The sequence below is a fragment of the Schistocerca piceifrons genome, chromosome 1 (genome assembly GCF_021461385.2).
Source record: "Schistocerca piceifrons isolate TAMUIC-IGC-003096 chromosome 1, iqSchPice1.1, whole genome shotgun sequence".
Taxonomy (NCBI): Eukaryota; Metazoa; Arthropoda; class Insecta; order Orthoptera; family Acrididae; genus Schistocerca; species Schistocerca piceifrons.
The window spans coordinates 804,473,011-804,487,297 of NC_060138.1; the positions used below are offsets into that span (position 1 = coordinate 804,473,011).

A 14,287-nucleotide genomic window follows, 5' to 3' on the forward strand; every position below is an offset into this window, starting at 1 on the left:
ACGGGCAATTTTCTTCCACATTTTGAGTTCATCCTCCATCTCTAATGACATTGTTCACAATGGAACATTTTAACACATACATTTCTTCTCCCTTGTAAAGTCATGAAAGAGGTTGATACTCTCTTCCTGCCCTTAGTCAGAAAAATAGTGTATCTCTGTAAAAAACAAAAAGAGAGAGAGAGAGAGAGAGGACAGTGTATTATATTGGAATGAATATTTTTAAAGTAATTGCAGACAGTATTTCGATACGTTATGATTATAAAGTTAAAATTATTTGCTTCATAGCCATTACAGTTTTATTAATCGGCTAATATTGCGTTGAAGGAGGAGGATGTTACTCCCCTGTTTTCTGCGGGTATACTCCTATTCAGTATATGTACAGCGTATTCTAGCATTTTACTTCAATCTTGCCAATGTTGCTGCTTGTATTTTTTGAACATGATTGTTTAATCTGAAAATCTGAGCTTAGATCAATGAAAAATTGCAACAAATGTGATATGGTGCAAATTGCTTGAAACATATGGACATATGTTTTGCAAGAAGGTCTTACAGCTGAAACAAATACTGAAATCCAAGGTGTCAAGATCAGACTGTGAATATATTTAACTGTAGACATAACAGAATTGTATAAATACATGTATAAATTTTTATTTCATGTTTCTAGACTCAGTCCATTAACAACTCCGCCCGTTGAGAAGTCTCCCATTATGAACCTCACTCTTCAAGAAATACTCATAATTGGCAACTGCAATGATCAGGTCAGACAATATTATTGGTATAAACCTAAAATATTACTGAAAGTTTAAAAAAAATCTTCAAATACTTATTGTGCTGTGCTACTTTTTTAACTTCTACAGGTAAAATTTAGTGAACTGACAATGGATATGTTTCGAATGGTGCAAACCCTTGAAAGAGAACCTCAGGATGAATACAACCATATTTATGATGCATCTCCTGCTCCAGTGCGGGCTTCCATTGTAAGTGTTAACTACCATGTAATGTGTGTGACTTAGGACTAGAGTTACATTATTATTTTTGTCTGGATGGGCCCCACAGCCTCAATATATTTGAAAAATGACACGATTCCACCAGACTGTATTTTAAATTACTTTACTACACTGCTAGCTTCAGACACTGTCCATTTTCGTGTGCATCCAAAAAAACATACAAAACACTATAATAATAAAAAAGAAGAGCAAAAACATGGAAGTCATACACAAAAGTTATGGGATACCTCCTAATATCATGTTGGATCTCCTTTTGCCTGGTATAGTGCAGCAATTTAAAGTCGTTGAAATTTCCCTACTTGAGCCAGGCTGCTTCTATAACCATCCATAATTGTGTAAGTGTTGCTGGTACAGGACTTCGTGCACAAACTGACCCCTTGATTATGTCCCATAAATGTTCGATGGCATTCTTGTTGGGCGATGTGGATGGCCAAAAGATGTACTCGAATGGTCCAGAACTGTCATAACCTGATGATGGGGGTCACAATATGCTTATGTGAACCCCTCAGTCGAATAGGAAGCGATGTGGGATTTTTCAGGTCTTCCAACTCTTTGGCACGCACTGCTTCATGCAAGGGAATAAGTCGGCGACAGGGTCTAGCTCAGGTTTATCAGATGTCTGTGGTTGGATATTGTGCAGAAAGACTCGGGTATCTGGCTAGGGAGGTAGAAATGGAGAAACTAGCTTCTGGGTTGGTACCTTGGTCTGATCATATTGCCTCGTCCCAAGTTTACATGAACATGTCGAAGGTCACAGTATCCAGGTCATAATTTTAACGAGTTTAGAACATAGACGAGGCTTACTACATACTAGAACTGCTAGAACAAATAGCCTGCCGGGCCTATTACTTCGACTCTTATCATCAAAAGGAGCCACTTTCTTATTGCTAAAATCGAACCCTCAGATTCCATTACATGTCACACTGTAAGTGACAATCAGTCATAGGTACATGTAAGCCATGACAGACTAACTACCCACAGTCCAGAGGTATCTGTAAGCAAGAATACAGTTCCTTCTTAGTGTATAGGTTTAATTGAATAGATTTTTCCACTGACATAATTTTCTGCTTTTGGCTGATGAGTCATGTGAGGCTTGTCTGCTGGCAGGAACTCTCGAACTGTTGAGCTCTGTTTCGCTGGTCGACTGGTGGCCTCTGCTTATAGATTTTATGTGAATGAGTCACATTTTTACCTGCAGTTCTCAATCAGCTAACTTGCAATCAGCATGTCTCCTTTTTTTCCAATCCCTTCATGATTCGCTCACTACAAAATGATATTCGAAAAAATCATAGCTCAGTGATGTGTTTGGGAACATGAAGTCCATGAATTGCAGCAAATGGGCTCCTGGTAGCTGAACGCAACAATTTCCAGTCAATGATCAGTTCAGTTAGACTAGAGGGCCCAGTTAGTTCCAAGTAACGCAGCCCAGGCCGTTATGGAGCCACCACCCACAAGGTTTCATGATGCCTTGTTGACAACTTGGGTCCATGGCTTTGTGGGGCCTGCGCCACACTTCAACCATATGATCAGCTCTTACCAACTGAAATCGGCACTCATCTGACCAGGCCACAGTTTACCATTCGCATAGAGTCCAGCCTATATGATCACAAGCTCAGGAAAGGTGCTGGATGCAGGCAGTGTCGTACTGTCGGCAAAGGCACACACATGGATTGTTTGCTGCCATAGTCTATTAACGTGAAATTTTGCCACTCTGTCGTAATGTATATGTTCGCCCTACATCCTTCATTGATTTCAGCGATTATTTGATGCAGTGTTGCTTGTTTGTTAGCACTGACAACTTTATGTACATGCCACTGCTTTTGGTTGTTAAGTGAAGTCCGTCAGCCAGTACTTTGTCCATGGTGAGAGATAGTGCCTGAAATTTGGTATTCCCAGCATGCTCTTGACACTGTGGATCTCTGAACATTAAATTTCGTAAAGATTTCCAAAATTGAATGTCCCATGCGTCTAGCTTGAATTACCATTCCACATTCAGAGTATGTTAATTCCCTTTGTACGGCCATAATCACGTCAGTAACCTTATCACATAGGTACAAATCACAGCCCTACCAATACAATTCCCCTTTATACCTTGTGCATGCGATACTGCTGCCATCTGTATATGTGCATCTCACTATCTTGTGACTTTGTCATCTCAGTGTATAACTACATTGGATATAGAATTAAACAAACATAATAGTTACCTGCTGTCAGTGCTGGATTTTTAAGAAGAGAGGTTCCCGTACTGTGACCTTCTGGAGGAGGAGGTAGGGGAGGAGTGTTTTTGAAATTTAGACTTCTTAAATTATTATTTCAACACTTTTCTGTGCATTTTAAAAGCCTGAATACAACCTTTTTACTGGTAAAAAATAAAGTTCCATTGTACCACATCCCAAAATCTGCAGTTCTGATTTCTTGTTGTCAGAGGGTACTACTGGTGCATACCAACACAGATCAAACACCGTCCTTAGTAACAGATGTGGCCACATCATTGTCAGTTCATTAAAAAATCACGTGTATTGCATATTTGTGTGCACTCTAGTCGTCAGCTACCGTCTTGGCATCAGGGAAATGAACCATGTAATATTTACTACAAATCACACTGCAAGCACCTGTTCAAATGACTGTCACATTTACATGAATGCACAGCCCGTGGTTTTTTAATGAACTGACAGCAGTGTGTCCACATCTGTTAGTATAAGTAACTACTATGTTTATTCAATGCTACATCCAATGTAGTTACATGACTTTCATGTTTTTAATGACCGTTTTTATTTTTTTGTGTGTTGTATGTTTTTAGATGCATTTGAGAACGGACAATGAAACCAGCAATGCAAATAAAGTTATTTAAAACATAGCCTGGTGGAATTATGTAATTTTTCAGACATGTTATTCTCTTTATGTATAAAGCACACACTTCCATGAAATAATTGAAAAATTACTTGCTTGTTGCTATCCACTAGACAGTATGATATCAGAAAGATATATTTCTGCTTTCACAAAAGGCTTACTTTATTTGATGTCTTCTTATTACATTGGTTCAATAATTCAAGCAAGGTATGAGTCCTCCACAACACTGCCCTTCAGTTGATTTCATTACTTTTGTGAGTAATTCTGTTCCATAACGTATTGTGTTCATCTTGTTTTTTATTCATTTTTATTTTTTATTGTATTATTCATGTTTTGTGCTTCTCATAAATCAAACATTTTCTTAAATTTATTTTCAAACTTTCATTTTTCTATTTTTTGCCCTACACTTTAAACTGTTATACATACCTTGTTGTCTGTCTATAGTCAAAACATTGACAGTTTATTCATTTTAGGTCTTGAAATATTCATTTTCATCCTAGTTGAGGTTTCTTTTGAAATTATTTGTCTCAGCTGGCACATTTCTTCCTTTCTTGTGGCATTTATTTGTGCTGTTTTGCATTGATCTTGTATTCTAGTCTGCTCTGCAGTGTAACATCCCTTTCCTCATTTGTTGGGGCATTTGCTTTTCCCATATGGGCTATTTCTCCTGATATCATTTGCGTTTCTTCCAAAAAAATATCATGATGTCTGCTAGTATTGTCCTCTTTTTAATACAATTTTACTTCTTATTTGTGTATGTTGGTGGATTATGTAGAACATGCAGTCTGCTTATTTCTCAAACTGAAATTTTTGAGAGTTATATATAGAACTTAAATGACTACAGTAGTAGCTGCTTCTTTCTAGTCTCTAGATCTTCAAACTTTGTTGTAAATGTTAACAGCGCCATGTTCACATTGTTGAATGCTCTGTTCTGTCATTAATATTCTGTTTAAGAAAGTATTCTAATACAAGCAGTATGTCAGCTTTATTTCTCTAGTCCTATTTTACTTTTTCTCCATATAAATCACCCACTTCCAAATTTTTTTTGTACATTTTTACTCAGTCTTACACTTAAACATTGTATCTGTACATAGTCATGTAGTATTATTCTTGTGTTATTGTTATCAGTTGTGAGCAAAGTTGTACAGTGGTTAGGATACTGGACTCATATTTGGAAGGAGTAGTGTTCAGATTTCTACTGAGCTATTGCAGTAAGAGATTTCTAATTTAATCTATGAGAGATAAGTAAAAATTCCATGGCATAGCACAAAGCTAGCCTTGATGTCAATGATTTTCTTTGAACATGTTGCACAATAGTATAAGTCAAATGAAAACTTGATGTGTGGAAGAGTTTTGTTTCTATGGGATTTTAAAGGAAATGTGTTGTACGTGTGTTATTCAAATGAGTAAAAAATTGATTCTCCATCAGTGTATGACAGAATCAGGTAACAATGAAAAAAAAGAAACATTTTCCAGATGTCCTGCAACATTTTGTATTTAATATTTCAGCTTCTTTAGCCTTCATCAGGTCACAGCTGACTGTGGCAACAGCTCAGATAACTCTTGAAACACAGATATAGACGATATGAAGTAAAATACACGGGAAAAAATCACAAAAATAATGGAATGTATGAAGTATGGGGGAAAGGAGATGAAACCAGAGGGAATAGGGCTGATAGTGAAGGTGAAAATTAGCTAAAATGACATGAGAGCAGTGAAATCAAAGAAAAAAATAAATAAAAGGGCCATAACAGTGGGATGCAGATCAGTGGCTGGATATGTCTCAAGAGAAGGGACAGCAGTTGTAAATGGATAAGGTGAGATTCGTATGTGTGTGCTAGAATAAGGAAAGAGAAGGGGTGATAAGGTCGAAGTTCAACAAGTTCAAGTGGCACAGGAAGGCACGGGAAACAGCATGTTAAAATAGGCAAAAGAGAGAGAGATTTATATTGATAATTTATGTCGGGGTTGAAGAATGTGGGACATGAGATGCTGCAACAACATTTTGCGCTGTCACGTGGCCGTGTATTGAGCACAGACGAGATCGTTGATTCAGTGTGGCTAATAAGTCATAGCCTGTGAAGTTTGGAAGACTAGTCCCTGTCTGCCACCTACCTATCCCTTCCCCTGCTCCCACTCCAATATTATACAACCTTCTGTTCCACCAAAGCACGCACAGATCTTTATCCACTTCTCTCCGTTACCGCTCCCCCCCCAAACCCAAACCTTTCAACTGCACGCAGTACCCCTACCCTGCCCCACAATGTCCCTGCACGCTCTCACAAGCAGCACTACATCTTCCCCCGCCCTTAACCTGCTATCACTCCCCCTCCCCACCCATACCACCTCCTTACCCCCACATCCTACACTGGATTGCTAATACCATCAGGCATAGTTGCTCTGTGTGATGAGTAGGCTGATAGATCTGTAGCTGTTATTATTATTATTATTATTATTATTATTATTATTATTATAGCCTGTTTGTCACCTTCTTCTGAAGCAAAATATTACAGTAATGTTCTAGTTTGAGGATACTGCCTACCTCCCTAGACATTCTATAAATAATTTTGTGAGTTTCACTTTCATTGCCTTTTCTTCAGCTTTAATCATTTTTATAGAAACATCATTTCCAGCTGTCTGTCTTTCACAGGTAGCAAGTAAGGAAACATAAATGTGCTTTAAGCAGAATATTTGTAAGATGGCCGCACAAATTACAATTTAACCCCACTTTTACATTCCTGGAATTAACATTTTTCCACCGTTTATGACATTTTTCATCAGTCTTGTCAAATTTCCTATGCCCACGATGTTAATTTGCACCTGATTTTGCTTCAACATATTTATAATTTTCCCGCCATTTATGCATTACAAAAAAATGTTTGTGGAGAAAAAAATGACACTGGCACAATGTTGGCCATCCAATAGTGTTTACAAATATTACGTGGTTAAGTTTCCTGATACCAGGGCACTCTACTCAGTGGGTCCGCAGCTCGTGGTCGTGCGGTAGCGTTCTCGCTTCCCGCGCCCGAGTTCCCGGGTTCGATTCCCGGCGAGGTCAGGGATTTTCTCTGCCTCGTGATGACTGAGTGTTGTGTGATGTCCTTAGGTTAGTTAGGTTTAAGTAGTTCTAAGTTCTAGGGGACTGATGACCATTGATGTTAAGTCCCATAGTGCTCAGAGCCAAACTCTACTCAGTGTATTTGAACTGGTAAACATGTAACAGTTCGAACAATTCATGCGGTATCTCCCGCTGTGTGGTGGCTGATTTGAGTAACTGGGTTCGTTTGAATGAAGATATCATGACCAATCACATCCATTTCCAAACTGTCTCTACTGTGCAACCGCAATTTCGTGATTGTTGTGATCTTCATGACACCTTTGTCGAACCATATTTAGCATGTTTCAGCATATGGCCACTTGAAGCACTAGTTGATACTGTCATTTACTTTGTGTTGCTCAAATGTTTTTAGTTTAAACACAGCGTTGGTTACGTATGTTATTCATGCTGAGCAAAACGTGATTCGAGAATTTATTCTATTTGTCAAGTGCATTATTGACGTATGTATTTTTTGTGCTGTTACACAAACAAACAATGTGAGTGATAGTTTGTGTGTGTGTGTGTGTGTGTGTGTGTGTGTGTGTGTGTGTGTGTGGTTTTTTACATTATTGATGAGGCACCGTATCTGATAACCTCAAAAAGATGATTACAGTGCAAGAGACGCAGAATAACACACATTCAAACACCATACAAAATACTTATTTACATATTTCCACTTGACAACGAAAAAAAATTTCTCGAAATGCATCATGCTGAGTATGAAAATATATGTAACTGGTGCAGTATTTCATTATATAAATAATGAATGACACCTGTAGGCTTTCAAAAACATTGATTATGACATGTGAAATTCAAACGTTCCCTCTTCCCAAACAGTTATCAGTTCCAGTTAAATCAGTGGTTTTTATTACATAAAGTGCAAGTGGGTATCCTATACATAACTTTTTCAGCTTAAAATGCTGTTTCCCACATTTTACATTTTCCCGTGATTTACACCATTTTTTTCGAAGTCCCTTGAAAAGTGTAAAAGTGGAGTTATCTTATTTTTATGATTTAGTATCTGTTGTTAGATAATAGCTTCTAATGATGATTGTACTTTTTCTTGTAGGAAAAGAATTATGGTATTGGAGGAAGTAAAGGTCCATACCAGTTAGTATGCCAAGAGAATGGGGATCGACCTATGAAACGTGAAAATCCTCACAAATATTTGTTGTACAAACCAACTTTCAGTCAAATTATGGTGTTTCTTTCATCAGGTACAAACTTTTAGGAATTATTTCCTACAGCCTACTTGTGTTCTGAAATAGAGCAAATAATATGCAGAAGTTTTGAGGAATTTTAAAATGCATGTGGTTGCAAACTACCAGTTCAGCATAACTGCAGGATACTGTTAGTGGTCATAATAGTAGCAGTATCTGCACTAAAGCAATTTGAAGTCTAGTTATATTTATCAAAAATGACTTTAAATTAGAGTGACTCTCTGACTGTAGATGTGTGTCGAATACAAATCGATAAATCCAAGGTTCAATCAAGGATTTGCCTATTAATGTGTAGGTTACTAAACAATTGGTTGAATTTACCAATGCTCACATAACAGAAAGTCAAGGTCATTCACCTCCAACAGGAAAATACTAGCTATAACACAGTAATGTTAAAACAATTTATTGGTTTGATAAATGCTTTGGTTAGGTTTAAATTATTATATTTGCAGTAACCAGATTTTGCGAAACCCATAATTTTGTATCAGTGAAATTATTATTATTATTATTATTATTATTACAGAGACCAGTGTCACATAGTTAGGTTATCACATGTGTCAACAACATGTTACTGCATGATGGCTGCCTGTGCAAATTTCAGTACATGAAGCACTTATCTTAGAGCATGTGTTGAAGTGTTTAGTTTACTTTGTAATACTGTGGAACTGAATGTCTTGTTAGCTTTGATTCTCAATTATATCTACTGGCTGAAAATATTTTACTTTCTATGTAAAGTGCAAATATTACTTCTTAAAAGTGTGATCGGCATTGGTACCGTCAGTTGAGTAAGAGTGTGGTCAGCATTACACAAAGATGGTAAAAGATATCACCTTGGTTCTTTCACAGGCCAATAGAGGTAACCTTTGTTCTTCATGCAATGTCCATGAAGCATTAGTTCACTTTGAATTCTTGACTGAGATACACATGAAGAGATGTGAGTGTAGCTTATATGTCACATTTTGAGGCTGTATTTCTCCGTAGCTACACCAAATGAGTCATGCAACAGCATCTAAATATGTGTGGAAATCAAAGTCATCTGTAAAAAAGAGAGTAACATACTATAAATTATTGATTGGCGACTCCATAGTGTCCTGTGCACTACGACCAGATAATGGGTATACTTGGAAGGAGTCTATGTGATCGCCGTAAGCTCATTGACACCAGTGCTTACTAATTTAAGTTATAATTACAGCACTGAAGATGGTCACTAAGTGACCGAAAATCGATTTTGTGATAATAAACAAAAATATACGACCAATGCTGTCTCTCCTTCCAAGTATACTATAAATTGGTTAAAAATGTGGATGACTTTGAAGAAAGTGGCTCAAGCGGTAAAGTGACTACAAATGTGTAACAACCTTTTTTTGGGGGGGGGGGGGGGGGGCGCTCATTGTTAACATTGGATTAAGTGCAAACAGAATTCATTTTCAAACAACAGTCAATGCAAATTCAACACATTCAGAACAGTCTTTCAAGTGAATATGCTCGAGACTAGGTTTCAAGCATGCTTCAGACAGATGTCAATAATTATTGACACTGGAGGTGACTGGATGTATTGTTAATTGTGATTGCACTTTTATTTTGTTTATGTTCGATGTATGCATATGTTTTAGTTTGTTGTCAAATACATTTTTCTACTGGTTAACCTGACCACAATCTTACTTAGCGGACTGTATATATTTTGTTGGCCGTCATCGTCTCCAGTACAGTACATTTGTAAAAATACTACATTTGAACCGGAAAGTAATTAAGTTAATGACCCTAACCACGCATACATATTTGGGTATTGTAGGTTTCCCAAAATCACTTGAGGTGAATACTACGATGCTCTTTGCTTGATTTCCTTCCTTGTCCTTTGCTTGTGCTCCATCTTTACATCCTTGTCGATGGCACTTCAAACTTCAGCCTCCCTTCTCTCAATAAATCTGAAAGAGAATTATGTTTGAGGCTTCATTGATATCTAAAAACAAGGAAGGAAAATGTGTTCATAAAGTGATGGTGTCATTGATAGCTAGCATAAAAATGCAAAATGTAAGTAGTGTCTTTGCAACTTGCCATTCATGCTGAGAGGAAAGGGGCTCAAATCCCAGTCCAGCCATTCAGATTTACATTCTCTGAAATTTCTGTAATTCACTTAAGGCAAATGTTGAGGTGGTTTTTCCAGTAATTTGTTTTTTTGATTAAGATAAATTGGTTATCGCCTAAGAATTGACATTCACATTTGTGAATTTGGTTGGTTGGGCAGTTTAACTATATAAAACAGTCTTCAATTTTCTTCATATGCACAGCATTTGAAGGTCAGTGTCCAAACATCAATTTATGTGTTTTGCAGGATGCATGGGTCACTGGTTCAGTTGTAGCTGACAGCAATTCTCTCTCTCTCTCTCTCTCTCTCTCTCTCTCTCTCTCTCTGAAAACTGAACATTATTATGTATATATGTACAATTTTTTCATTTAACAATAAGAGACTTCATATGTCTGTATCAGTTTTCATGCAATTTCTAATTAAAAATAAAATGTTATTTTTATTAAAAAACTATGGTTGTATATCTTTAAGTCACATTTGCATTTTAGAATTGATATTAAATTAAATTAAATGTTAAAAAAAGTTGCGAGGGGTTCAGTAACTTGGTAAAAGTGAGGCAAGCAAAGGATAAAATGACTCTTTTTAAGGAATAAAGTAGAAAAGTCACATATGACACTGTGTCGCAAATGACAGAAAAATCAAATGTGAAATGCTAGCAACAGATATAATATTAAAATGCGGAATTTTAGAACTGGCAAAGAAGTTAGTTAACAAGTTAAAAAAGAGGAAAGGCAGGCTGAAAATGGAATTAATGTTACTAATAGCCGACCGGAGTGGCCGAGCGGTTCCAGGCGCTTCAGTCTAGCGCCCGACCACTACAGTCGCAGGTTCGAATCCTGCCTGGATGTGTGTGATGTCCCTAGGTTAGTTAGGTTTAAGTAGTTCGAAGTTCTAGGGGACTGATGACCTCAGAAGTTGAGTCCCATAGTGCGCAGAGCCATTTGAACCATTTTGTTATTGATAGGTTGAAAGATTGAAGATAGTACAAAAATCAGTAACAACAGAGATAAAAAGAGAAGAGTAAAGTGAAGCAAAATGAATAACTGATGATGGAAAGAAGTAGACGGTGACAGGAATGATCTCAAGTGTAAGCCATACAACAAATCTCCATTTATGAAGTTCTGAAATGTTGATGCTGGAAGGGAGAATCAAAATGACTCATACAACAACAAATATATACCACACAGATGTCACTACTAAATGTATAAACTATATTCTGTAACACGTGACAGATGCAACGGTCAGGATGACACTAGTGATTGTCGTGTCTTGGGATGCTTTCATCTTGCTGCTCTGCATCTCCATACACTCTCTCCACTCGCTTTCATGTATGCAAATTACACTTGTGGAAACTCTCCTTGCCCAAGCCTTGTTTGTTCTCACTGGCAGTAGATGTCTTGCTGACATATAAACCTTGAACAGTGCTTGACAGCCACATGGGTTGTATCAAAAGTAAATTTTCCAATGATCCTTTCTTTAATGACCACATCAGTTATGGCATCTTACAATATAAACTTCATTTTCTGATACAAAGGGTGATACCAGTGATAGCAATAGGAGAGTGCATAGGATTTCACCATTGGTATGACAGTGGTCAACATTGTTTCCCTCTATTATTGATTTTCCCTGTACTCTCACATGCTGCGTCAATGTCTCCATGGAGATTGGACTCTTCTGTTAATGAGTTTGTCTATGGGCTGTATTGACTCGGGTCCCAAAGTCTGGTTTAACATAACCAGACTCATTGCTGGTAAGCTGGTAACACTTCCCCATGAGATCTGGCCAATGAAATCATTCCATTACTAGAAACAAGTGACTAGTATTATTACTTTATCAAGGTGCCTCAACCTGCTGGAAGTACAATCACCACCCTCTTGCAATCCTTCTGTGCTTTCTGACCCAACATTTCTTCACTGCTCAGGAATTGTGACCCTCTCTCTTTGCTCTGTTTGTACATATCTTAGTCTCATTCCTGTAACACTTCTGTAACTCTGCTTTTTCCACGTCTGTTTATCTTCTGCAACTAATATGATCACTGTATCTTTACTCTGTCAGATTTCTTCAGCATACCCCAATTAATAGGATCCACGTGTACTTCGTAACATTGGTACCAAGCCTGCTTCCCTGCTACTAGATTCCCTGCTACTAGAAAGTAGGTTTTGCTCAATTGGTCCTTTCATTTGCTGTGCACTAGGTTAAAGTAAGGGGTAAGTCTGTATGATTAGGTTCCAAGAACAACCCTAACTCTGGTGGTAGTTCTTTTTGCACTCTTCATAGCCCCTCCAGATACTGTTCTGGTGACAAGAAGTTCACTCCTTACACAGCTTGCTGCATAGCTTCCTGTATCTCTACTGCTTCCCACACAATGTTCTCCAAGGACTGTAGCATCTTTGTTTCCACTAGTTCCTTGTCCTATATTTCTGCTTCAGTTTGCAGCCTCGTAATGTTCCTGTTTACTGATTTTTGTACAGTTTTTGCACAATTCATCACTTTCCTAGTCAGCTGACATTGTAGTGGAGTATTGTTCAACACATCTTTCTCCAAACTCACAGTTTGCATGGTGTACCTCTCACTTGATGCCTTCTTTTCTTTTCACCCAGTTTCATTTCTTCTACTGTGTCATTCATCCTTCTGACATTCTCTCCATCAGCTATCCCAAACATAATTTTCAGAAATTGGCCTTCCACATCGGTCCAACCTCTCCTCCTCCTTGTATGTGGTACAATCCCCCTGTATCATCTCATTCCTCAACTTCTCACAAGTCCCATGTATTCTATCTGTTGTTGTTTACTACACTGCTGCCACTTGTCATCTGTCTTGTGCACTGTCTGCCTCTCCCTAAGCTCATTACCACTTCTTTGCAATATTGTTACTTTCCTACTTAAGCCGTCTGTGTTCCCATGTAATCAATCTCACTCAGTCATGCCACCCATCATGTCAGCCAACTAGATAGGTCCTTCAACCCCAGTAATCATTTCAGTGCTGCAACAGCTGTTATCGCTTGAAACTCTTTCCTGTAGAAATAACACTTGAAGCTAGTAATTCCATAGATAAGGCTCAAAATCTCTTTTTCCATCATGGAGTAATTCCTCTCTGCTGATTTTGTTTGCTTGATGCATAGTGCAGGGTGCTTACGCCCCTGCTTCTGGAGACAACATACAACCAAGAGCATGGTTGGATGCATTGCATCATAGAATGAATTCTTTACTGAAATATGAGAATGCTTAAATCAGACTTGATGTCAGAGCTTCTTTCGGTTTTTTGAAAGCACATTGACAGTCCTCTGACCAAACACATTTTGCACCTTTCTTCAGTAATTGTGTCAATGATTTGGCAACATCCTCAGATCCCTTAGTGATCTTCGGTAATAATTCAGAACTCCAAGCAGTGATCGTGGTTCCTTCACTGACTCATGCACAGAAAATTCACATATGCTTTAATCGTTCTTGGATCTAGCGTTATCCCCAGCCTTTCTAATTGTGTGACCAAAGTATGCCACCTCATCCAACACACAATTATACTTTTCTGTACTCAACCTTAAATTCTCTGCCCTCAGTCTCAGGAATTCTTCTCTTGAGTATTGTATGTGCTGTTCCATATAACTCGTATAGACAATTGTAGCAAAATAGACAATGTATCGATGGGTTTCAGTCACTGAGAACTATGTCTGACAGTTTCTGAAACGTGACTATGAAGGCTTTCCCGGCGTAATAATTGATAATATTCTTCTCGGGTATGCAGCCGGATCATTACGTCTTCATGACACAATATTTCCGAGGTCCACCTGGCTGCCATCTTCAGGTGAGAGTGCTGGTGCATATAGCATTCTGTGTCCCTCGGTGAGACAGTGTTCCGCCACTGCAGATTTCTCAGACAATCCGGACCATTCAGGACCAATGTGTTGAGGATCAGCGGCACACACGGCTGCTTCAGCCTGAGAAATCTGCAGTGGCGGAACACTGTCTCACCGAGGGACACAGAATGCTATATGACGAGACACAAATGGTTGCCCCTGTGTCTCGCTATT

At 38.1% G+C, this 14,287-nt stretch overlaps 1 protein-coding gene across 2 annotated transcripts in view; it reads left to right on the top strand.

Moving 5' to 3' along the window:
• The window catches only part of LOC124713874 (protein SCAI), an 85,044-nt gene that overhangs the window by 16,069 nt on the left and 54,688 nt on the right, over positions 1 to 14,287 (top strand). For both annotated transcript variants that reach the window (XM_047242979.1, XM_047242980.1), the window contains exons 7-9: positions 665 to 758; positions 858 to 977; positions 8,024 to 8,171. In XM_047242979.1, coding sequence (XP_047098935.1) covers positions 665 to 758; positions 858 to 977; positions 8,024 to 8,171 — 362 coding nt within the window. The remainder of the gene's footprint in view (positions 1 to 664; positions 759 to 857; positions 978 to 8,023; positions 8,172 to 14,287) is intronic.